Here is a 26,005-nt window from a genome sequence, read left to right on the forward strand (position 1 = left end):
ATGGGTGGAACTGGAGGGTATTATGCTGAGTGAAATAAGTCAATCAGAGAAAGACAAATATCATATGGTTTCACTCATATGAGGAATATAAGAAACAGCCTAGAGGATCATAGGGGAAGGGAGGGAAAAACGGAATGGGAAGAAATCAGAGAGGGAGACAAACCATGAGACTCTTAACTGTAGGAAACAAACTGAGGGTTGCTGGAGGGGAGGAGGGTGGGGGAATGGGGTAACTGGGTGATGGGTATTAAAGAGGGCACGTGTTGTGATGAGCACTGGGTGTTCTATGAAACTGATGATTCACTGAACTCTACATCTGAAACTAGTGATGTTCTATATGTTGGCTAATTGAATTTAAGTAAATAAAAATAAATAAAAACAAACGTCTTCACCTGAAACTTCGCTGTGTACACACACGTTCTCAAGACAATTTCCTAACATCTGGCTGCCTCCTTTCCTGTTCCTAATCTTTCTCCAAGTTGTGGGTTACTCAAATTTGAGTATCAAAAGTACAGTGATTTCTTTTGTGTGTAGGAAGCTTGCCAGCTCCCAAACTCTACAGACACCATTGAAAAATGAAAGCCAACAAGACAGCGTCTCCCGAAGAAATTGTAGCCGCCACTCCAGGGAGGCATGATGTAGTTTCCCTTTGGGAATTCAACAAACAAATAAGATGGAGATGACATTTGCTTAAGGAAAAAATCATAAATTGAGACAAGCAACAATTATGCTGTTATCAAACATGTGCCATTAAAAGCTATTTCATCTGAAAGTGCCGTGGCACTAAATAAGCAAACAAATTGTAAAGGAGGAGCAGTTGCAGAATATTGCTTCAATGCGAACTTAGGAGATAATTGTAAGATCAAATGAAAGAAAGGCAAAACCAAACACTATCAGCTCAGAGCATCAGTGTGCTTACAATAAAAACAAATGTCTACCAAGCTGAATCATCGGTTGTTGCCCAGGTTCGTGGAGGTTTTTGCTGCCTTGTATATCTGGAGATATGTTTCCTTTCAATTACTTTTCCAAACATGAATCTCCTCGTACAAAAGATGGCAATAAATTAATGCTCGAGAAAGATGGAAACACTTGGCCCTCGCATGTGTCCAACATCAATATAATCTTCCTGGTGATTCCATCTCTGTATCCTTTCTACGTAATAGACTATTGTTTGTCAACATGGTCTTTGTTTTAGAACTGTTTATTTAAGTGAAAGAAATCTTTGGCTCTCAAGAAAGAATTCTACATTACAACATAAATTTTTAGAATCGCTTCTGTAACTATAAATACAATCAATATTCATGGTGTATCTCTATGATACTCTAAATTTTCTTTTTTTTTTTTAAAGATTTTATCTATTTATTTGACGGAGAGAGAGGGAGAGAGAAAGCACAAACAGGGGGAGCAACAGGCAGAGGGAGAGGGAGAAACAGGCTCCTCGCTGAGCAGGGAGCCCGACACGGACTCAGGGATCCAGGACCCTGGGATCATGACCTGAGCTGAAGGCAGCCGCTTAACCGACTGAGCCACCCAGGTACCCCAATACTCTAAGTTTTCTATGCATTTTTCTATGCAACAAAACCTGCCTTTTCCCCACAGAAATATATTAATAATAAAAAAATGCCTTATAGCTTAAATTTAGAGTAATCCATACTGCAGCTAGCAATGTTAAATATGCTATTACTCTGCCCTTAAAGTTCTTAATATTTTTGGCAAAGACATAGGTTTCTTAGTAACTAACTTGAAAATCAATTAGCACCATGTAATTGGTAACCTGGTAAATATACATATACACACACTAGAATGTTTCAAAAAATATGAAATTCATAGATACGGCTAACTAAATAGAACTCCTGGATAGAGAAATAGTATTGGATAATCTACCACCAAATACTCGGTTTACTTTGATTGTTAATAACATCTTTCAACTATAACAGTCCCTAATTTGACTGACCTCGATAGCCAATGTGTATTATATACATATTATGTGTGCTAACAGCTAACTGTGCTGTTAGACAACAGTCCCTGTAGGTCAAGAAATATGTTACAGATGAGGGGATCTAACTTTTCTCATCTCCAGAAGTGGGACTCAAATCCAGGTTGTTTTGCGTACAGGGCACATGATGATAATTTTATGCTGTGTTGAATCCATAACCAACACCTGGAAATTTGAGGGAAATTGGTATTGAAATTGATACCCCCTCAGAACATTTTGAAAATGTAGTCTCAAAATTAATGTTTAATAACAATTTTCTCAACAAGAACTGGTTGGCCTTATTTCTAACCCACCCAAAGAAAATGATCATACCAGTAAACTTCACACCACTGATAATTATAAGCTCCAGAGACACAGGATTTGCCATGCCGGTCCTGTCCTACACATGAACTCTGAAATAGCAATTAGGTCCCAGAATCAGTTACAGGGGAAATGTAACTTGACAGTGAAGGATCAGGCCAATGCCCCCGCAACCCAGTGCTCAAGCTTGGCCTCAGCAATGGGAAGACCCCAAGACACATCACCTGTGATAAATCCTGGCCAAAATATCTGCTTTGATCTAATCAAGCTTCGGATCTAGACTCCAGTTTCAGGAATCACAAGAGCCAGAGGAGTAAATAAAATGACACCAGTAGGAAGAAATGAGACAAATCCAGGAGGAAAGGACATTCTCCAGAACAACCGTTCTGTCTCTTCCACAAGTCAGTGTCATGAATAACAAGAGGCTGTTCTAGATTCAAAGAGACTTCAGGTACACAACATCCAGATGCACTGTATGATCCTGGACTAAATTCTGCTTAAGACAATCCATCTGTCAAGAACACTGTGGGGGCCACTACGGGAAATTGAATGTGATGGGATATTAGAAAACGTTAAGAATGATTACCAATGGGGCACCTAGGTGGCTCAGTCAGTTAAGCATCTGATTTCAGCTCAGGTCATGATCTCAAGGTCGTGAGATCCAGCTCCAAGTAGGACTCCATGCTGGGTGTGAAGTCTGCTTAAGATTCTCTCTCTCTTGGGGTGCCTGGGTGGCTCAGATGGTTAAGCGTCTGCCTTCGGCTCAGGTCATGATCCCAGGGTCCTGGGATCGAGTCCCGCATCGGGCTCCCTGCTCGGCGGGAAGCCTGCTTCTCCCTCTGCTTCTCTCTCTCTGTCTCTCATGAATAAATAAATAAAATCTTTAAAAAAAAAAAAAAAAAGATTCTCTCTCTCTCCCTCTGCCCCTCCCCCACCGCTCACAAACACTCTCTCTCTCTAAAAAAAAAAAAGAATGATTATCAATTATATTAGTTGTGATAATGTTAATTTGGCCATGTAGCACCATGTTCTTATTTTTAAGAGATACGTACTGAAGTATTTAGAGATAAAATGATAAATGTCAGTATTTTACTTTAAATTGCTTCAGTATAGAGTTTTGAAAAAGGGGGGGGTCAGTTGCAAAAACAGTTGCAAAACAAATGAGTAAAAATGGTTTAAGGTTCAAAAATCATGCTCCAGTGTCAAGGATTATGCTTAACTGAAAAGAAAGTGATACATGAACAGAAAACCTTTGATCTAAAGAGGCCTCCCCATCACCACTTGCAAAGCTCTAAATGAAGAAATTTACAAATTTAAAGTAAAATATCAACTTTGAAAAGATCCCCTAATTTTATTTTATTTTGTTAAGATTTATTTACTTATTTTAGAGAGTGTGGGGGGACAGGGGGTGGGGCAGAGGGAGAGGGAATCTCAAGCAGACTCCACACTGAGCACAGAGCCCATTGAGGGGCTCCATCTCACGACCCTGAGATCATGACCTGAGCCAAATCAGGAGTTGGACGCTCAACTGACTAAGCCAGCCAGGCGCCCCAATCCCCTAATATAATTCTAGAGAAACTTTTAGGCTTGTTATACCAATATTCAGAATCACTAAACAAAGGGATTAAAAATCCAAAATCACAACATACTATTCCAGAATAATCACAACTCAAGCAACATGGAATGTTGATTATCATACTGCTGTTTTTATTACACACGCTTCATTTCCACATCCTACGTGGGGATTATTTCCTTTGCACATTAATAAACATCCTCTGTTCTAAGCACATACCTAAAAAATAAGAAAGCAAAGTCAAAAGTTGAGATCATACTTGGGGAGATAAGCCGAACTTCAATTAAAGCCTAACAAGGAGTTTCAGCAGATGACTTCAGTAAGTCTCAGCTACTGACAGTACCGGTCATTACCTGGGGTAATGTAAATACGATTAATGAAAAGGAGTAAAAGGCTGAGATTCTCAGGCATATAAAATCAACCGAATTCAGACATAAACAGGTTAGACCTATAGGTACATATAAATTCTCTTCAGGGAGCCTACAGCCTAGTACAAAGATCGCAAGGTGACTTTTTCTATTTGTTTGAGGAAATGTACAATTTAAACACGCAGGCGCCTACCTCTGGGTATGGAAAGAATGGATTCCACAACTTAAACAAAATGAGAATAAAAACAAACCTCAGGCCCAGCTGCCTGCAGATCACTTCTGCATCCGCTTCATCCCACTGGTCATCACAGACAGTCCCCCACTGACCAGCATGGTAGATTTCCACTCGGCCTTCCCACGCACTTCTCCCACCCACGAGGCGTATGACAGGGAACGCCGGGCCTGTGCCATGTGAAATTAGAAACAAATTATACCTAAACATTTGCATTGACCGATGAGATTAGATATATTCTATTTATTTGCCATTCTCAGTAATTAAGTCATATTTATTAAGCCACTTCAGGGATTTGGACATACACACACATCTAATATGTATTATGGTATTCTTGACCAACTAAAATACTCCAAATTGGGGGTGCCCGGCTGGCTCAGTCAGTAGAGCAGGCAACTCTTGATCTCAGGGTTGTGAGTAGTTACAGCCTCATGCTGGGGGTAGAGTTTACTGAATAATAATAAAAAAAAATTAATAAAAATTATTTTAAAAAATACTCCAAATTGAATTACACTCATACAAATAGCTCTTAAGAGGAAGTAGTCTAAATTCACTTTTCCTCCAACAACCTCAGAAACCAGAAAAGACACACTCAAAACTATAGTTTACTGGAAACACATTTAATTTTATGGCATTATGTGGTGACACTAATTTTTTTTATGTACAGTAACTTGAGCATTGCCAACATGTAATTCTTAAGAATGGCACTTATGTCTGTAACGTACTTGTCTTCAGTACAGAAATATTTTTGTATTTGTAGATACCAAGTTAACATCTAACTCATTATAACAAGGTAGTGAACATCATGGCCAGTACCTACAAAAAACAAGATGGAGAATTCATTTGGATATGAATTGGTTTGTATTCATTTTCTATGAACTACTGGGGCGCCTGGGTGGCTCAGTCGTTAAGCGTCTGCCTTCGGCTCAGGTCATGGTCCCAGGGTCCTGGGATCGAGCCCCGCATCGGGCTCCCTGCTCAGTGGGAAGCCTGCTTCTCCCTCTCCCCCTCCCCCTGCTTGTGTTCCCTCTCTCTCGCTGTCTCTCTGTCAAATAAATAAATAAAATCTTAAAAAAAAAAAAAAAAAAAAAGAGTCTACGAACTACCAAAGGCTTCGCATAGCGAATTCCTTATTACGGTCCACAATGCTCTGATCTGATTCTTATCAGTGTCCTGAACATCCCTCTCTAGCCCTGGCCTCCTTCACCGGGCTATACCTACAACGCCCTCTTCCTTCTGTCCCTAAAACACTCAAGGTTCGTTCCCACCGTTCCCACCTTAGGGTTTGAATGCTTCCTGTTCCTTCTGCTTAAAAAAATGTTCCCACAGATCTTCCCCTGGCTGTGTCGCTCTCATCATTCAGTTCTCAACTCTGAATTGTCCTTTGTTTAGGAGGCCTGCCCTGGCCTCCTTAGCTAATGCAGCACCCAAAGGTACTTTCTACTACGTTGCCTTCTGAGTATTTACTTTGTCTAAAACGGTCATTGATTTATTGGTTTTCGCGTAGATTGTCTGCCTCCTAATAGCTGGAACTCGAGACAGAGGACGTGCCTTTCTCTTTCACCTGTTTATCTCAGGTACCCAGCATACAGAAGGCACGTAATAGGTATTTGTTGACTGACTGGAGTGATAAGTGATAGCTAAAGCCTAGAAAGAACATCCCAGGGGCGCCTGGGTGGCTCAGTCGTTAAGTGTCTGCCTTCGGCTCAGGTCATGATCCCAGGGTCCTGGGATCAAGCCCCGCATCGGGCTCCCTGCGCCCAGTGGGAAGCCTGCTTCTCCGTCTTTCACTCCCCCTGCCTGTGTTCCCTCTCTCGCTGTGTCTCTCCCTGTCAAATAAATAAATAAAATCTTAAAAAAAAAAAAAAAAAAGAACATCCCACACAAGAAAAAACACTTAGCAATATTCATTCACTCGATTCTGTTTGACAGATACTAGGCACCTGCAGGGGCATTCAAAGGAGCACTAGACAGACCCTATCCTCAAGCGGTTTGCTACCTAGGACATGGTCAAAACGAGCACAGAGAAGAAATCATCAAGACCCTGCAGGGGTGCAGAAGCAAGGGAGCTTGCTTACCATTGGGGGTAGTCTGGGAACCTCTTCTGAAGAAGCTGGTATCTGAAGAGGGCCAAGGTGGATGGATGGGATTGCAGAACTCAGAGATGGGGTAAGTGCAGTTCAGGCAAAATGAACAGTATGAGCAAATGTATAGAAGCACAAAGTTGAATGTGTTCGGGAAATAGTAAGACAGTGTAATTTTTCCGGAATAAAGGATGTAATATGGTACAAGTTTCAGAACAGGCTGGGCCCCTATTCAGAAATTTAACTGCAGCTTTTGCCAAATGCTAATTATTTATCCACATGAAATATGCTTCTAATTCCCCCACAGTGTAAGCAGCTGTCGGTAAATGGTATTGGGATATTCATATTTATATTCAAATATCACACTTGAATTTTGCAGCAGAGATTCAGATTAGTGAATATTTATATATACTCATATTCTGATCTTCATAATTTAGCTTATTTACATAAGTCCACTAGTACTTATAATTTGTAAAAAGAATAAAGATAGTTTTAATAAACGTAAGTGTTCTCAGTATTGAATATTAGCTTCTTATAATTAACTGATGGCTGAATGGTGCTAAGAAACCTAAATTTGCACGTTATTATGTTTATTTTTCCTTCAAAAAGCTTGGAAACTATAAAAAAAAAAGATGGGAAAATGTATTAGTTTCTTAAGTTATTATATTCGCCCCTGCCTCTCCTCCCCCTACCACTGTGGTAAGCTTGGAGAAAACAGAAAAAAAAAACTTAAAGATTTTATTTATTTACTTGACACACAGAGAGAGAGAGCACAAGCAGGGGGAGCTGCAGAGGGAGAGGGAGAAGCAGACTCTCCACTGAGCAGGGAGCCTGACGTGCAGATCAACCCCAGGATCCTGGGATCATGACCCGAGCTGAGGCAGACGCTTAACTGACTGGGCCACCCAGGCGCCCCGAAAAACAAAATTTTTTAAGAGGAAATTTAAAATCACCTGTAACCCAGAACTGTATGGCATACTACCTTATATTTTTTAGTGTCATGTTTTATTTTAAAACATGTGGGCTTTTTCTGGCTATATAATTGTGAAAATATAGAAAAGCTCAAAGACAAAATTTCATCATCATCCCACATCCTCCCAACAAGCACACAAAAAATCATTTGAAAGAGAATTCAGTGAGGTAGTTGACTCACGGTTAACTTACGGATAAATAAAACTCCCAGACATGTTCATTTAAATTACTACTTCCTATATAAAAACTGCTACACAATCTCCTACTTTGTAAGTGTTGGAAAAGCAACAAGTACTAACAAGGTACTAAATGTAGTTTCCAAACTACAAAAATATATCAAAGGTCTATCACTGTGCCTTGAAGTAGACTCAATATTCGCTGATCTGAACTATCTCCTTTCACATTCTAACTTCTCTCATCCTTCTCTCTCACTTCTATCTTATCTTGACCTCCCACATTTATATATATGCTTACAAATGACCTTAAATTTATCTTTGCAGGGCACCTGGGTGGCTCAGTTGGTTAAGCGTCTGCCTTCGGCTCAGGTCATGATCCCAGGGTCCTGGGATTGAGCCCCGCATCGGGCTCCCTGCTCAGCAGGAAGCCTGTTTCTCCCTCCCCCACTCCCCCTGCTTGTGTTCCTGCTCTCGCTGTCTCTGTCTCTGTCAAATAAATAAATAAAATCTTTAAAAAAAAAAAAATTTATCTTTGCAATCGGAGTACAAACAGGTGGATAGATGATAGAGAGCAGAAGGAATTTTTTTTAAATAGATAGATATCCTGAAAGAAAAATAATTATTGTTTTCGAGATTTGATTTATTTCAGTACTTGAGAAATGTCAAACATTGTATCCATCAGGTGGAACATAGAGCACAAGCAACAGTCTACAAAAAGTAACGAGTTACTGAGCCCAATTCACATCATCCTTGAAGCAATAATGCATAAACATATACTGCCCAAAGTAGCATTATCCAAAAGTGGAGAACCAAGACAGGAGAGGAAAAATTTACAGAACATCAAGATTTGACATGTGCTTGGCCCACTCAAAAAAGAACTGTGGTTCTCAAAGCACATACCTGCACCCTATCTTTCCATTGGTCCTTCCAGCCAATTCACAGGAGTCACTCTAAGTTGAGTCTCTGTATGTTTTGTGGTGAGAGAGTTTCCATTCCTCCCCTGATACTTGCACTCCAACAGAAACCAATGCCCTGGGCTGGCTGCTAGCTCTTTAAGACCTAGGAAATCTGATCATGCTGCCATCTTCAAGGAGAATGCAAGAAGGGACGCTGTGACAGTGTGATAGTCTCAGGTTCTGGTCACACAATGCCACGGTCCCCAGAAAACCCATCAGCCATCAGGAAAAGCAGCTGTTCCCTTCTCCACACATGTTCATACAAACGTCCGCATATATGTCTACTGAACCATGTTCATCATCTCATGGCTAGTATATAGTGCTGGGAAGGAGCCCTTTTTTTTTTAAAGATTATATTTATTAATTTGACAGAGAGGTAGAGAGAGAGCACAAGTAAGCAGAGCAGCAGGTAGAGGGAGAGGGAGAAGCAGGCTCTCTGCAGAGCAAGGAGCCCGATGCGGGACTCGATCCCAGGATCCTGGGATCATGACCTGAGCCGAAGGCAGACGCTTAAGGACTGAGCCACCCAGGCGCCCCTTGTGAAGGAGCTTTTATCCGAGGCAGTTATCCATATTATGGAATGTGCTATTGACAACTCAAAGGAGAACACTGGTTCCACAATCATATTCTATCCTATAAAGTGAAAATATTTTGTCATAGTTGCTGTGTTTTATATTTGGTTCCAAGATGATTTTCCATCTTGACTCTATCATGACCTTCCATTAGCAAAATATATGTTTCATGTACAATATACAATATTTCTGTAAGCAAATTAGATAAAATAGAAAACACGTTAAGAGTGAGATATCATTTGAAAGTTAAATGGAATTCAGAATGTTAGACGCACTCCTACTGAAGACAATTTGACTATATAATATGATGATTCAGACTTAATGTCTGTATTTAAACTCTTTGAGGAAATGATTTGATGAAGACAATTTTATCATCTGGAATCTTGTTGAAAAGGTAAAAGAGACGTTTTTACCCTGGGAAAAGCTACACGTGACAGCAGCCGCCATCTTCCGAGGACACGCCCCACCCTGCCAGACGTCTTTTTCACAAAGCAGTATGTTTTCTTCATCTCCTCGGCAACGGACATGACTCCAATAAATGGGAACAAGGCCCAGTCCAGAAAGCGGGGTTTGTTTTGCGACTCCTTTTCGTCTGGAAACACAATGATCGAGGTTAGGTTTATCGAATATAGGTGAATTTTTTGTCAAAGTATTTAGACTTTTTAAAATGGAAAAAATCAATAAAGACAGATGTGGAAGGAAAAGAAAAATATAACGGGATGCATAAGTTTCAAGGAAATCAAAACATCAGATCAGAACTTGGATTGGTTACCTACGGCAATCTTTTTTTTTTAATTTTATTTTTATTATTTATTTGACAGAGAGACACAGCGAGAGAGGGAACACAAGCAGGGGGAGTGGGAGAGGGAGAAGCAGGCTTCCTGCCGAGCAGGGAGCCCGATGTGGGACTCGATCCCAGGACCCTGGGATCATGACCTGAGCCGAAGGCAGTCGCTTAACCGACCGAGCCACCCAGGCGCCCCCTACGGCAATCTTTTTAATCAATCTTAAATAACTAATGGTATGCATGTGCCTTTCCTACCTATGGCTGATTTTAGGGGAAAAAAATATATATGGGCAAATACTACAGATTTAAAAAAGAAGCTGGTGGTTTTAAAAAGATTAAAGGCTTATCTGATTAACATGGTAATCTCTAGAATTGTCTCCATACAACAGCTTCCACCATCAACCAAACAGTAAACATTTGGGATATATCTAAAATATGAACATGTCTTAACAGCAATAATTCTGAGCTGCTCTGATCTAATTATATAATACTTTTTTTTTTAATGGACTACTAAAAAATAAAAATAAATAAAAATGAGGGGTGCCTGGCTGGCTCAGTCAGAGGGTCCGGGACTCTTGATCTCTGGGTCAGGACTTTGAGTCCCACGTTGGGTGTAGAGATTACTTTTTTTTTTTTTTTAAAGATTTTATTTATTTATTTGAGAGAGAGAGACAGAGAGCATGAGAGGGAGGAAGGCCAGAGGGAGAAGCAGACTCCCTGCTGAGCAGGGAGCCCGATGCGGGACTCGATCCCGGGACTCCAGGATCATGACCTGAGCCGAAGGCAGTCGCTTAACCGACTGAGCCACCCAGGTGCCCGGGTGTAGAGATTACTTTAAAAAAAAAAAAAAAGGATCCACTAAGAGATGATATAAGTAATCAGATCGGTTTATCTGAAGTTTCTGTTTGCAGGATCATAGTTTATATTCTTTCATCAACCAAAAGACTAGCAGTTCACATCTCCACTATAGTGTTTTGGTTTTTTATGTCAGAGTCTCATAGGAAATCGTATTCTTCCCTGATTTTCAGGGGTAATAAACGCACATATAAGTGCGTATTTTAAGGAAGACACTGACACCAGTCTACAAATTTGTTACACATTAAGACCCTCAAAAGAAAAAGCATCAAGTCAACACTCTCTGTGTCCTATCCACCTGCCAATGACTATCTGCCAGACAAAATATTCATTGATCAAATCAGTAATTAACAGTCCCAAACACCATAACACTTTATAAGCTGTATAGCCTTATTCCTTCTTTCATCCAGACTTACACCAACACTCACTTTTAAAAATTAGTTAATTCATTAAGTACATTAAGCCTATTTGCTGCTCTAACAGCATCAAAAGCCTGAACAAAACTTAAGCCTTCAGAAGGGTTTGTCTTTATTAAATATTTATTGCCCACCTTCCTAACAAGAAGACAGGAGGAAGCAGACAAATTAAAGTTCTTACTGATCTGACTGCAGTTGACCAACGTTTTCGTTTCTATCATCCTATTAGATATTACCACTCCCTGATTATTAATCCAAAATATCTGTAAACTGCAAAACTTTTTTCAGTCTTTTGGAACTGCCTGTTCATAACGAGGTAGTTTCCATGCTTTCTAAAGATCTCTAGTGAGAGAGGCCAAGGAAAACATCTGGCAAGTGCACTTGCAAAAAAATAAAACAAATAAATGAGACACAAAAACAGAACAGTAAGAACAACCACAGAAGCAAAACCTTTTGTTCCGAAATGGAGCCTTCCGCTCCCGGTGAAGCCCCCTGGCACTTGGCTTAAAGGCGCTGGGCCTGGTGGCAAGTAGCGAGCACCGACTGTGTACAGAGAGCGCTCAGAGCTGCGGGGAAGCTGCGGGCCGCCCCCGCTAGCAGGGCCTCCCGAGCACGGAAGCGCCAGGCCTGGACACCACGCCTTTCCCATCTCGGCATGAGAGAGCGGGTGAACGTCGCCTCCTTCCCGCACAAAAAGGTGGAAGTTGTGGAGGGCTACAAGTAGCCACTGAGATGCAGATGACGCTACTGAGAAAGGACAATCCTCAGAATCCCGTTCCTGGCTTCCTAGGACTAAAGGATGATTTTTAAAGACAAAGACCAAAGGACGCTTTTAACATCGGGCTACTCAGCATTTGCTTATTTCCTGGTCAGCATTCCTTCCTCGTGGGGTCCTTTCTTTATAACTCTTGTGAAAAGTGAGAATGAGGGAGGTGAGGCAGGGAAAGGAAGATGCGTGACATCTTTCCATTGCAGCGACGGGTGCCCGCCATTACTCTCCGGTATCAGCAGCCTGGTTTGGGCAAGGATGGGCGAACTCACCCCAGCTGCAGCTGGTGACAAATGACTGAGGCGTCCGAATCATCCCAGTGGCTGCCACACACTGTGCCCCAAGCTCCATTTGCATATATTTCCACGGTGCCTTCAAACTCGTGTTTGCCACCTCGAAGCCGCACTGACCCTGAAGTAGAAAAGAATCCCAAAACCCTTTAATAGAAAGAACCATTTGAACATACTGAGCCTGTCTTCACTTGACATGATTTTTCCACATAAGCAGTGAGAGATCCAGCCAGAACGATTTGGCCTCCATGTTGACAGCACGTGCTTCTTTGTTTAAATGAGGATTTCGCAGATTTGATTTGATTTGATTTGATTTGATTTGATTTGATTTGATTTGATTTGATTTGATTTGATTTTGGTCATTAACATCATGGTGTCCACACTAATTGTGCCTTCTTTTTTAGTTAAGCAAACAGCAAGTCCAATTATATTTTATTTTATCTTTTTAATTTTATTTTATTATGTTATGTTAATCACCATACATTACATCATTAGTTTTTGATGTAGTGTTCCATGATTTATTGTTTGCGTATAACACCCAGTGCTCCATGCAGAACGTGCCCTCTTTAATACCCATCACCAGGCTAACCCATCCTCCCACCCCCCTCCCCTCTAGAACCCTCAGTTTGTTTCTCAGAGTCCATAGTCTCTCATCGTTCGTCTCCCCCTCTGCTTCCCCCCCTCCATTTTTCCCTTCCTGCTATCTTCTTCTTCTTTTTTTTTTTAAACATATAATGCATTATTTGTTTCAGAGGTACAGGTCTGTGATTCAACAGTCTTACACAATTCACAGCACTCACCATAGCACATACCCTCCCGGATGTCTATCACCCAGTCACCCCATCCCTCCCACCCCCCACCACTCCAGCAACCCTCAGTTTGTTTCCTGAGATTAAGAATTCCTCATATCAGTGAGATCATATGATACATGTCTTTCTCTGATTGACTTATTTCACTTAGCATAATACCCTCCAGTTCCATCCACGTCGTTGTAAATGGCAAGATTTCGGGGGTTTTTTGATGGCTGCGTAATATTCCATTGTATATATATACCACCTCTTCTTTATCCATTCATTCATCGATGGACATTTTGGCTCTTTCCATAGTTTGGCTATTGTGGACATTGCTGCTATAGACATTGGGGTGCACGTACCCCTTCAAATCACTACATTTGTATCTTTGGGGTATATACCCAGTAGTGCAATTGCTGGGTCATACGGTAGCTCTATTTTCAACTTTTTGAGGAACCTCCATACTGTTTTCCAGAGTGGCTGCACCAGCTTGCATTCCCACCAACAGTGTAGGAGGGTTCCCCGTTCTCCGCATCCTTGCCAACATCTGTTGTTTCCTAACTTGTTATGTGGAAAACCCAAAAGACTCCACCCCAAAACTGCTAGAACTCATACAGGAATTCAGTAAAGTGGCAGGATATAAAATCAATGCACAGAAATCAGTTACATTTCTATACACCAACAACAAGACAGAAGAAAGAGAAATTAAGGAGTCGATCCCATTTACAATTGCACCCAAAACCGTAAGATACCTAGGAATAAATCTAACCAAAGAGGCAAAGAATCTGTACTCAGAAAACTATAAAATACTCATGAAAGAAATTAAGGAAGACACAAAGAAATGGAAAAACCTTCCATGCTCATGGATTGGAAGAATAAATATTGTGAAAATGTCAATGCTACCTAGAGCAATCTATGCATTTAATGCAATCCCTATCAAAATATCATCCACTTTTTTCAAAGAGATGGAACAAATAATCCTAACATTTGTATGGAACCAGAAAAGACCCCAAATAGCCAGAGGAATGTTGAAAAAGAAAAGCAAAGCTGGCGGCATCACAATTCTGGACTTCAAGGTCTATTACAAAGCTGTAATCATCAATTATATTTTAAAAGGGGAAAAGTGCAAGAGTGTGACTCATGTCTGATATTACATCCAAATATTAGATGATATCATGCAAAATTCTTATCATGTATGTATCACCTTCCACTTCATCTGAGGTCAGAGATAAGAAGCACAGAAACAAAATTCAGTGCTCTACTTATAAATTAGCTGTTATTGACTGTGTTACACATTCCTTCCAGCTGATTTATTCACCACGAAAGAGCAAAATGTTTTTTCTCTTTTTAACCTCAAGCGGTAGTCATGAAATTCTAAAGATTATGTCTATAAATTCAAAAAGGTGTTGGTGTTGATGACATTGCCTAATGTCAGTCTTGGGAAAATTCCCACCAAGTAGAATTGTTTGGTTTAATTGAGTGCCCCTGCAAATTCGCTTCCCCTTACATATCATCCTCACTTAGCTGCTCCTGGGTCCATGATTTGAGTCCTTCTTTTCAGTCTTGAAAAGAGTCAAAATTAAAATGCAAGCACCCCCGAGGGAGAGGGGAATAACATCCCTTAAGTGCAGGCGGATTGAGGCCCTACATTTCCCTTCTTACTAGTACAGTTTGCAGAGCGTCTACTGGGAGGCCACAAGCAGGACACTGAAGCAGAGACAAAGCAAACTCGGACAGCTGAAGAATTTCACAAAACTCTGTTAAAAGTCACTTATGATGGCCTTCATTTCATAGGTAAAGAAGTTAAGAAAGTAAGTTCTACCAAAAAATTCCATCAGATTTTGCATATTTCAGTTATTTCAAAGTCTGGCTTTAAAATAATTTTCCAAAATATTAGATTCACAAATTACCCATTCATTTCACTTGCACTGGCCTAGGCATCTATTATTTTCCAAGTCATCATCATTTAGAAATGTAACTATTTAAGAAACACATATTGTTTGTCTCAAGACAAACACAAAGTGTCATTTAATTCAAAGAAAAGAATAATAAATGGAGGCAAAACATTATACTGCCAAATCCTGATTATTTAGGAGAGAGCATGGGCATGGATCATTCACATAGCAGGTAAATCTCAAAGTCATTCATACTCTCCAAACCTCTTTAATTCAGACTAAGCAAGAGGAAGCCCTGTTTAGCTCAATGAAAATCGTGAACTGCAAAACTTTTAAAAAAGATTTTATTTATCTATTTTACAGAGAGAGAGAGAGCGAGAGAGAGAGAGCACACAAGCAGGGGGAGCAGTAGAGGGAGAGAGAGAAACAGGCTCTCCACTGAGCAGGGACCCTGACACAGGGCTCAATCCCAGGACCCTGGGATCATGATCTGAGCCAAAGGCAGACGCCCAACCGACTAAGCCACCCAGGCACCCCTGCAAAAACATTTTTAAAGAAACAGGTCTGAAGAGTTTAACTGAACTTCAATGATTTTTTAACCACAAAATCTCTTCTATAGAAACCTACATAATATCATGAATATCACAAATGCCAGCATTTTATTTCAACTCAAAAAATTAATTTGTTCACCTCAAACAAACATTACTTGAAATGATATTTAAATTAATCTAGGGGTGCCTGGGTAGTTCAGTCATTGGGTGTCTGCCTTTGGCTCTGGTCGTGATCCCAGAGTCCTGGAATCGAGCCCCACATCAGGCTCCCTGCTCTGCGGGGAGCCTGCTTCTCCCTCTCCCACTCTCCCTGCTTGTGTTCCCTCTCTCGCTGTCTCTCTCTCTCTGTCAAATAAATAAATAAAATCTTTTAAAAAAATAAATTAATCTATTATCTCTTTATTAATCCCCCTTCTCCAAATTACTCATGTCAAAGGGTTGGAAGAAAGTTCTAGTAATGAAACAAACTAGAACACTACTTATGTATGTTAAAAAATCATAATAAAATGCAAAATACTGCCTAGATCACCAAAAAGCTATCAAGAAGAAATGATGCTTGCATAAAATCTAAATGATTAAGGCATTTGGAGATAAGACATAGAAAACTCTGCATAAAGTATAATTACTACGCTTGCATCATGATAATGGCAATGACAGAGCTGGAAATAGCTTCCAGGTGAATTATCAACTCCACCATCATTTCTCAGATTCTCCAAACATGCTCTGAAAGCTTGGATTCATTTAGCTGCTTCTGCTATCAGGCAAGAAATGTGGAGTGCTCATCCAATTTTCCCTTAACAAATGAATACAAATATTTACAATTCTGGAAAGTCAATTTGCATGTCAATGACTAATGAATTCTCTGTCAGAATCCATTCCATCACCAACATCCCCAACTCACACATCTTCCTAGTAGTGCTCCACTCTCCACCCCCACCTAGTTTATGACCTTTTCATAAGGTCATAAAAATTTCTAACATATTCTGAGAAATTATCTACTTTGGACTCAGAGTGAGTAGTTCTTAATGGGAGATAATTCTAGGAAGTGCATAATTCTTCAAATAATTATTTGAAAGAGCACTTTAAAAAATATCAGAATAACATGCTCCAAAATAGTAAAAGTTTGAACACACAATTTACACTACATTTAAGATACGTAGCAGTTTTTATTTGTTTTTGGTTTTACTTTGCTCTTGCTTCATTTATTTTCTTAGAATGGTCAAGATGGTCAAAATCTTAAAAACTGTAACTCATTTCCCTCAACTTATGGATGAGGAAGATTTGGACCAAATCAACTGCCATGACCACCTATTTCCTAGTTTCCCACCCTTCCCACTGTTCCTCTGTCTCTAAGTTATCTCCTATATTCCTGTCCTTGCTATGGTCCCATCTCTGAACCCGAGCAAAGACCCTGCAATGTCTTTGCATTTTATGTCTTTTTTGTGTGTATGCATTTATGTTCTTTGCATGATGCACTTTATGCATTATGTCACATGGCTTTCACCATTCTATGTGAAATATTCTATTTGAAATATTGCAACTAATCTACCATTTTATGGAACTAAATAGCCAGGCAGAAGGGTAAGACAGCCTGAAGAGGTTTTACACCCTGCAAACAGGAGAGAAGGGACTATTCTGTGATCTACATTTGAGTCTGACCCTCCAGTGGAGGAGTCCCATGGGCTGTACAAATTTGTAGGAGCACTATACATTTGCACAAATTTATAGGTGCACAATTACAAAGTGAAGGGAGGGAAATACCCTTAACTCAATTAAAAAAGAATAGGATGAAACAATGAAGCACTCCACAAAAGGTCAAAGCCTGGTAAACTCATTTATATTGCTAAAGTAATAGTAAAACTCTTTTATTATCAAAAATTGATCCCCCGGGGCGCCTGGGTGCCTCAGTCGTTAAGCGGCTGCCTTCAGCTCGGGTCATGGTCCCAGGGTCCTGGGATTGAGCCCCGCATCGGGCTCCCTGCTCAGCGGGAAGCCTGCTTCTCCCTCTCCCACTCCCCCTGCTTATGTTCCCTCTCTCTCGCTGTGTCTCTCTCTGTCAAATAAATAAATAAAATCTTTAAAAAAAAAAAATTGATCCCTCTTCCTTCCCTCACACTCTCCTACTCCAGCCACGCACTTTGCAATGATCCTCACAGTCTCAGCTAATGTCTCTGGACTACATGGGCTGCACTGTCTTAAAGTCTCTCAGGTGCCAATTTGATGGAAACTATTCTATTCCAAATGTTTCTATTTGTAAAATGTGTAAATAATTATAATTTAAAATTTGAAGTCTCAAATAGAGGCTTTAGGTCAACTAAAACAGGCATTTAATTATAAAACAAAACTTTCCAGAAGAAAGTCTGGAACTGTAAAGCTGTCATGGAGAGGACTCTCCAGGTTTCTTGAAATAGATTGTCACCCCCCACCCCGACCACCAAAAAAAGTCAACTGCCTGTTGGTATTACAATTACCTAAAGGCAAAAATGTGTCAATGTGCAACAATGCTCAGAATTCTACTATCTTAATTCCCCGCCAAAACTGTTGAACTTGTCATTTTAGTTTACTATTATTTTTCTTCTCCGTAGTCATACCTCTAGTTTTATAAAAGAAAGGGAACGTAAAAGATGCATGTTACTCAAATTTGTTTTATGGGCAATTTTGCTAAAAAACAGGAATTCCCCGGGCGCCTGGTTGGCTCCATCAGCACAGCATGTGACTCTTGATCTCAGCGTCATGAGTTTGAACCCCATGTGTGGCAGAAGGGTTACTTAAAATTAAAAAAAATAAAAATAAAAAAACCCAAGAATTCCCCAAATGGAAAGACATTAAAAAAGGATTCTCTTTAACCATTTTATCAGTCTCAGTGGAGACAAGGAAATCTTCCAGAAAACAGCTAGCTAGATTAAAATTCCCTAAATAAGTCTCATTGGTTTGTCAGTTTGTAAGGCTATTATGATGTGATGAATTCTATTCCTCCCCCACCAAAATGTTGGAAGTGCTAACCCCCACTACCTATGCATGTGACCTTATTTAGAAACAAGGTCTTTGCAGATGACCAAGTTAACATGAAGTCATTAGGGTGGGCTCTAATCCAGGATGACTATGTTCTTATAAAAAGGAGAAATTTAGACACAGAGGCCCACACAGAGGAAGAACACCATCTGAAGATTGGGGTTACTTCCCACAGCCATGGAACTACCAGAAGCTAAGAGATCCCATGAACAGATCCTTCCCTGATATCTTCAGAGGAAGGGCTGCCCTGCTGACACCTTGACCTTGGACTTTCAGCCTCCAGAATCGTGAACCTGTATGTTTCTGTTGTTTAAGCCACTCAGTTGCGGTACTCGTTCCAGCAGCCCTAGCAAACTAATAGAGCCATGATAGTATTACCCGTCCTTGGACAGCTAGCGAAACCATCCTTTTCATACTCCATTCTTCAAGGAGACTAAAAGAAATACTAGGAAGGGAATCAGGTGAGTCAGCTGTCTTTAGTCTGTGAATCCAGCTCATTCCAAAATAAACCAAATGAAAAGGTATGCCTATTTCATTAATTAACATGTATTTATAGAACAGCAGTCACTTGTTTGAAAGAAAAACAAGCAAAAAGGAAGAAGTAGTGTTTTCTGAATAGAATTAAAAATATATTTTTTAAATCTTTTAAAATCACAATTTGATAAATGAGTAAAATAAAATTACTGTTATCATACAATCCTTTCTCATCTATTACTGATCTTCACAGAAGCACAAAATAATTAATTTTAGTCATTGCTATTGTTTTGGTGGAACCAGAAAGAATGAATGCTGGTGACATCAAGCTATCGTTCCGATCTCGGACAAAAAGTATACTTAAAGCTGAAAGGGATAGAGGAATTTCAATGTATGAACTATTCCAAAGAAAAAAGCCCATTACATATTGGACAATTTAGTACACATATTTCACAAATGAATTAAACATAATCCTATGTCTTATATTAAATGCAACACTGGGAAAATACACTAAATGATCATGTCCTATTTTAATTATAAAATACAGAAAAAATTCACATTGCCTGAAAACAACTGAATTGGGAGGTTGTTAGTTGAATTTTTCAAGTACAGTACAGGAGGCTAGTTTAATTTTGATGTTTTTCTATGATTATATTTACCCATAACCAAAACTGGCTTTAGCATTGTGAAACAGATTTTATTCAAATCATGCCACGTCAAAATGAAATCAAATCATCTTTTAACATATGAAACATTCCCTCGGATTGAGTTCCAACTGAACTATATCTGCCTCCATTAGTTCACATCCATAATTCATATTAGTTGTTCATTTATTATTCATGTAGATACCTTCAGTGCTGAGAAAAAAAAAATCTCAACTGGTCAAAATGAGAGAGTATCTAAACAATGAGAGAGTATCTTTTTTTTTTTTAAGATTTTATTTATTTATTTGACAGAATGAGAGAGCACAAGAAGGGGGAGCAGGAGAAGGAGAGGGAGAAGCAGGCTCCCCGCTGAGCAAGGAACAAGATGGGGGGCTTGATCCCAGAGTCCTGGGATCATGACCTGAGCTGAACACTTAACCATCTGAGCCACCCAGGCGCCCTGAGAGAGTATACTTAAAAGCAATTCTACCCATTTACATTGAGATTATTGGAAATTTATAAATTTTATCAAACGTTATACAGTATTAAACGTTAAAACGTTATACAGTATTATGCAAAAGAAGACTCTCTCCATGGTGTAATGATGGAATACTAACAACACATGCATATAACCCTAGCAGAAAACTTCACCAATTGTGTGTCTCTGAACTATTCACACATAAGCAAATGGTATGGGTATTAACATTTCATTGTTCAGCTCTGAGTGATGAAATTAAACTACTCCTGATAGTAATCCTCTTACCTGTCTCCTAGAGTAGGGATCACAGGAAAGGTAATGAAAATGCTTAGTATTCTTCTGACATCTCAATCAGAGAGTGGGTGTCCTCAACCAGAGGACACAGGTGATTTCTTATTCATCTTTGTAATTGCTGCTCCTAGTGTGAACTCAGAAAATGTTTAATGAAATCTATCCTTGCCTTGTTCTAAGAACCAGCATTTTCCACCCTTTGTGTCCCCCTGGTGATCCTAATAAAAAGTATTGAGGTTGTGTCTTGTAGTGGGGGAAAACTCTCATTATTTTAGTGCTTTGCATACAATAAAATTTTTACTAATATTGTTGGACTGACTTGCAGGACGAAAGGGGAGTGGAGAGGGGGGAGACTGCCCTGGAAAAGTAAGATGCGCAAGAGGCAAAAAAAACCATTTCCTGAACAGGGTGCCAACCACATGGAAGGCAATCTCAATCAATTGTCCGCATAGTGCACAACTTAATGCCTGTTTAAGATGCAGACTAAAGGAAGAGATTTCAGAGGACTACCTGCTTTATGAGTTAATTCAGGGATGGGGGAAGCTTCAAAATTAGAATTAAAGTGTTTACCTCACAACTGAGCTAACTTCCATATTCTTAACAATTATGAAATTATTTACTTCAGACATAAATTTGCCAGACCTGCAAATAGCATCTTAAAACAAGAAAACATGCTTTTTCAATCAAATCAGGGGCTAAATGTGATTCATCTAGATTCAGCCGAAAAGTAAATGTAGCATTTCACAGAACAATTTTTTAAAATTACTTACTACGATTTTTTTAAAGATTTTTTAATTTTTATTTATTTGACAGAGAGAGCACAACTAGGCAGAGGGCGAGGGAGAGGCAGGCTCTTGCTGAGCAGGGAGCCCGATGCGGGGCTCAATCCCAGTACCCTGGGAATATGACCTGAGCCGAAGGCAGCGGCTCAACCAACTGAGCCACCCAGGCGCCCCTACTTGCCACTATTTTTCATCGCATTAAATTTCCCAAATGCAAGGACAAACTCCAACCATATCTCTTAGCAGACCCTGTTGGTTCTCCTCAACAACAACCTCACTTCCTCCTGCAGGAGAGCCCATAGTTGTTCCGAGATTAATCCTGATTAAACTACCCAATTGTGTTAATCGAATTTTCCTTTCCAGAGAGTGCCAGAGGAACATGTGATCCAGTCTTGGCCAATGAAATGCAGGAGCAAGTGTCGGGGGGGGGGGGGGGTGAAATTCTCGAAGGTTTCCTTGCTTTCTATGTGACCTACATGAGGAGGGGCCCTTTCTTTCTTCTGCAGGCTATCCTGTCTCAGTGGGAAGCCCGGAATAAGCCACATTTAGAGAACAGAGGAGCCAAAAGAATAGCCGAGAAACATTTGTACCATGTTGGAGCCCAACTTCTTGTAATATGAACAACAAATCTCCTTATTGCTTCAGTTGTTTTGAATTGGGTTTTCTAGTCTTTGCCATCAAAACCACCTTAACTGATCCAAGCCACACTCATACCCAAGTATGTAATTACAATTTTTTTCCTCTTCCAAAGGCATCTTTATTTTCACAATCATAATGTATATAAATTTGGTATCTATCTTTTCCCTTTAACATTATCATAAGCATTTTTCCATTTTTTATATATAATCTTTATAATTATCACTTTAGTAGCTCCGTAGTATCCATCAAATGAACGGAACCTCTGCGTAGTATCTTATTGCTGTATATTTAGGTTTGCCTCCACAATTACGAACCAAATCATTTTTTTTTCTTTTTAAAGATTTTATTTATTTATTTGAGAAAGAGAAAGCAGGAGCAGGGGGAGGGCCAGTGGGGGGAGGGGAGAAGCAGACTCCCTGCTGAGCAAGGAGCAGGACTAGGGCTCAGAGTGGGGCTCCAACCCAGGACTTTGAGATCATGACCTGAGTTGAAGGCAGACACTTAACCCAGTGAGCCACCCAGGCACCTATGAACCAAATCACTTTTACAAAGATTACCTTAACACACACACACACCCCCAAAGACAATGGCCACATATCTATTTACACTCACAGATAATCACTCACAAAAGGCAATAGAATCTAGGGGCACCTGGGTGGCTCAGTCAGTTAAACACTGGACTCTTGCTTGACTTTGGCTCAGGTCATGATGTTAGGGTCATGAGATCGAGCCCTGTATCTGGCTCCCAGTTCACATGCTTGAGATTCTCTCTCCTCTTTCCCTCTGCACCTCCCACTCATCCTCTCTCTCTCTCTCTCAAATAAATAAATAAAACATTTTTAAAAAGGCAACAGTAACTAGATATCTTATTTTCATCTTAAAAACACGTCCTCAAACTAGTAAAGAGTCAGACAATGCCTCAAATCAAAGTATTTTACATCTGCCTTATCCTGAAGAGCAGATTGAGCTCAAAATTTAAAATCCAGCCAGGAAATATATCAAATCTGGTATTGCTAATGTTTCTGAGAACCTGCTACACAGAATCAAGAATGCAGCATTTTTTTTTAAAGGGACAGTTTTCAGCCAACTTTTTAATTAACATTCACTTCAAACACCAGATGGACTTCAAAGAGTACAGCCTGTAAACAATTGTCCCACAAGTCTGCTATCTCTGTTTGAATCAGGAGATTGCAGAGGGTACATGCATATGAACAGCTTACCGTGATGACATGACAAAAAGTCAGGTCTAGGAATCATTCCTTCTGGTGACATCTCCATCATTAGAGCATTATCATCTCTTATTGTACCTGTTTTACCCATCAGTCATCAGTCACCGATGGCTGAGTTCCGCTCGGCTGCTTGTAATGGAGAGTAGTTAGCACAGCGTCAAGTTGTCCCACCTGCCATGCCAACCAGTGACTGGAAAGTGATTTTCCCTTCCTAGTCGGGAAGCTCTAAATTACTGCAGGGTATGCGGGGGGTAGGGGGGAAGAATCATTTGCGTGTTAATTCTTTCTGTAGAAACATAAAAAATAACCTAGCTCACGTGCAGTTAATAATCATACTCTGGTGAACTAGGTTATTATTATCCCACACCAGTCAAATGAAAAACAGTGGTGCCATTTCCTAGAATGACACAAAAAGTTAACCATAGATTGGCATGCCTTCTTCTTGATCCTACACCTAGCAGAATTAAGTCACAGATGGTGGACTCAGTCTACCTAATCACCCACCATTATACATTCTAGATGGGTTCTGATGCCCTCCCATGGTTTTCCCAAGTGTGACAAAGGGTCTTCAGCATCCAAATCACCTTGACTGCTCGTCAGAAATGCACATTCCTGAGATAGATCTAATGATTACTTAATCAGGGCTTCTGAAGGCTAGAGCCTAGGCATCTGCATTTTAAGAAGTTCCTAGGTGCTCATTATGAGAACAAACTCCCTGGGCTGATTTAGGGTTAATTCCAACCCTCCAAATGACTATTACTAATTCACGGTTTCATACAATTAGAGCCCAGGCATCTTTCTCACTCTCAGACATTGAGCCACTGGAGTGTCCACACCTTGCCTTCGCTTATCTGAGATCCCCTCAGCGCCCCTTCAACTAGGCTTAGACCTTAAAGACACCAACTTCTTCATTTCTCTCATTGTAACTAGATACGTGACTCTGGCCGCCAGTTTATTTCTTAAAGGAGGGATCTCACTACTATAAATTTTCTTTCCTTTTGTCTAGTTGTTTTTTGTAAAGAAAAAAAAAAACTAGATATTTCTAAATCCTAAGACACAGGAGATCATGTGCATTGGACCAAACATAATTCCTTTCCTCTTTTAAGACTAGTCCTTAAGCTACAAAAATAGGATCATCAGAGAGCACATATATTTCTCCATGTTTATATAATTAAAGAATTAGAGCAAAATGAGTTGTGACATGAAAATGTACACTACCTTTTTTTTATTCTTATGTTAATCCCCATACATTACATCATTAGTTTTAGATGAAGTGTTCCATGATTCATTGTTTGTGCATAACACCCAGTGCTCCATGCAGAATGTGCCCTCCTCAATACCCACCACCAGGCTAACCCTCCTCCCACCCCCCTCCCCTCTAGAACCCTGTTTGTTTTTCAGAGTCCATGGTCTCTCATGGTTCGTCTACCCCTCCGATTTCCCCCGCTTCATTCTTCCCCTCCCGCTACCTTCTTCTTCTTTTTTTTTTTTTCTCAACATATATTGCATTATTTGTTTCAGAGGTACAGATCTGAGATTCAACAGTCTTGCACAATTCACCTTTTAATGTTGTTATGAGAATTAAATGAGAAAACTAATATATAAAATGCTTAGCTCAGCATCCAACACAGAGTGAATGTTCAGTGAATCCTAGGTATTATCAGGCTAGGTTATTTTGGTACATGCTCAGAGCTGGAAAAGTTCTTTGAATTAATCTACTCAAAAACTGCTTTTCTGCAGATAAGGAAACCAAAGCTCTGGGAGTTCAGAGTCTTACCCAACACTACATAGCTACTGCCAGAGCCAAAACGGACACCAGTATTTTCTAAAGCATAATTCCATATTCTTTTCACTACTCCATGATAGCTTTGTTTACCCTCCTCAGTGAAATGTAGGACCAAGGCCAGAAAGCCGTAAGTATGTTCAGAACATGCCAGTCATTTCAAAGGAATGGATCGTGCCTAATCAGAACGTGAGTAAATGAAAGGATGGGAAGTTCTGGTTATCAAGACTGGGTCTGGGGAAGTAATTAATGATTACATAGCCAGCCAATTGTTTTCCTGTTCTGGGGCGGGGGGGGGACATTTATCTCCCATCTTGGGTGGTTTCTTTTGTTTCTCTTGTGTTCAATCACTTTGCCCCAGGAACTACTGCACACACAACGATTATGCAGTGTTTGGGATTCTGTCTGGTGAGAATTAGCTATGAACATAAAAACATCACAAAGAGTCTGTGCTGCTGTTAGATTTAAATTTCTCTTCAACACAAGGGGGAAAACAAAGAACAACCGACTCTCTTCATTTGCAATATGAAGTTAAAGGAGTTATGTGTCAGAAAGAGAGCAATTTATCACTATAGTGTTTTAACTTTGAATTCCATTTTTTTCAGTATATTTACATATACATATCCTAAATATACATTTAAAAATAAGAAATTTATTACAGTAACAGGAAAGTGAAAAAAAATGCCAATGTTTGCTGAACATGATATTTTACAACAGATAATCTCTTACAGTAAATAATGAGACACTGCTAGAGCTCTTTGCCTGATATCACCTCAATTTTTTTTATAGCCACATTGGCATTCTGTCCATGAAACACGAGTATAGCAATGACTTCATTCTCCAGGATGAAGAATAATTGATCTTAACCTTCCTATCACTTTCCTTTAACTCAAAGCCAACCTCCAAATTACCTCCAAAAGGTATAAAGTACAACATATTTCAGAATCCCAATTCATGAAACCCCTGCCCCATAGCTTAGATGGAGAGCTGCCAACAAGATGTTTGAAGGAAAATTCAAACTTTGAAGGACAAAAAGTTTTTCTTCCCAGCTATTAAAGAAGGGGTGTGTGTGTGGGGGGGGAAGCCCTAA

The 26,005-nt window shown here is 39.9% G+C and overlaps 1 protein-coding gene across 1 annotated transcript in view; it reads right to left on the reverse strand.

Annotated features, from left to right (window-relative positions):
- PRSS12 (serine protease 12) overlaps positions 1-26,005 on the reverse strand; it is a 75,465-nt gene that overhangs the window by 47,735 nt on the left and 1,725 nt on the right. The window contains exons 2-4 of the mRNA XM_045880525.3: positions 12,329-12,467; positions 9,643-9,821; positions 4,489-4,639 (exon numbers count right to left, since the gene is read on the reverse strand). Coding sequence (XP_045736481.2) covers positions 4,489-4,639; positions 9,643-9,821; positions 12,329-12,467 — 469 coding nt within the window. The remainder of the gene's footprint in view (positions 1-4,488; positions 4,640-9,642; positions 9,822-12,328; positions 12,468-26,005) is intronic.

This window comes from Mirounga angustirostris, unplaced genomic scaffold, assembly GCF_029215605.1.
Source record: "Mirounga angustirostris isolate CCGP_5_RB_7025 unplaced genomic scaffold, mMirAng1.0.hap1 SCAF_2, whole genome shotgun sequence".
NCBI classification, from domain to species: domain Eukaryota; kingdom Metazoa; phylum Chordata; class Mammalia; order Carnivora; family Phocidae; genus Mirounga; species Mirounga angustirostris.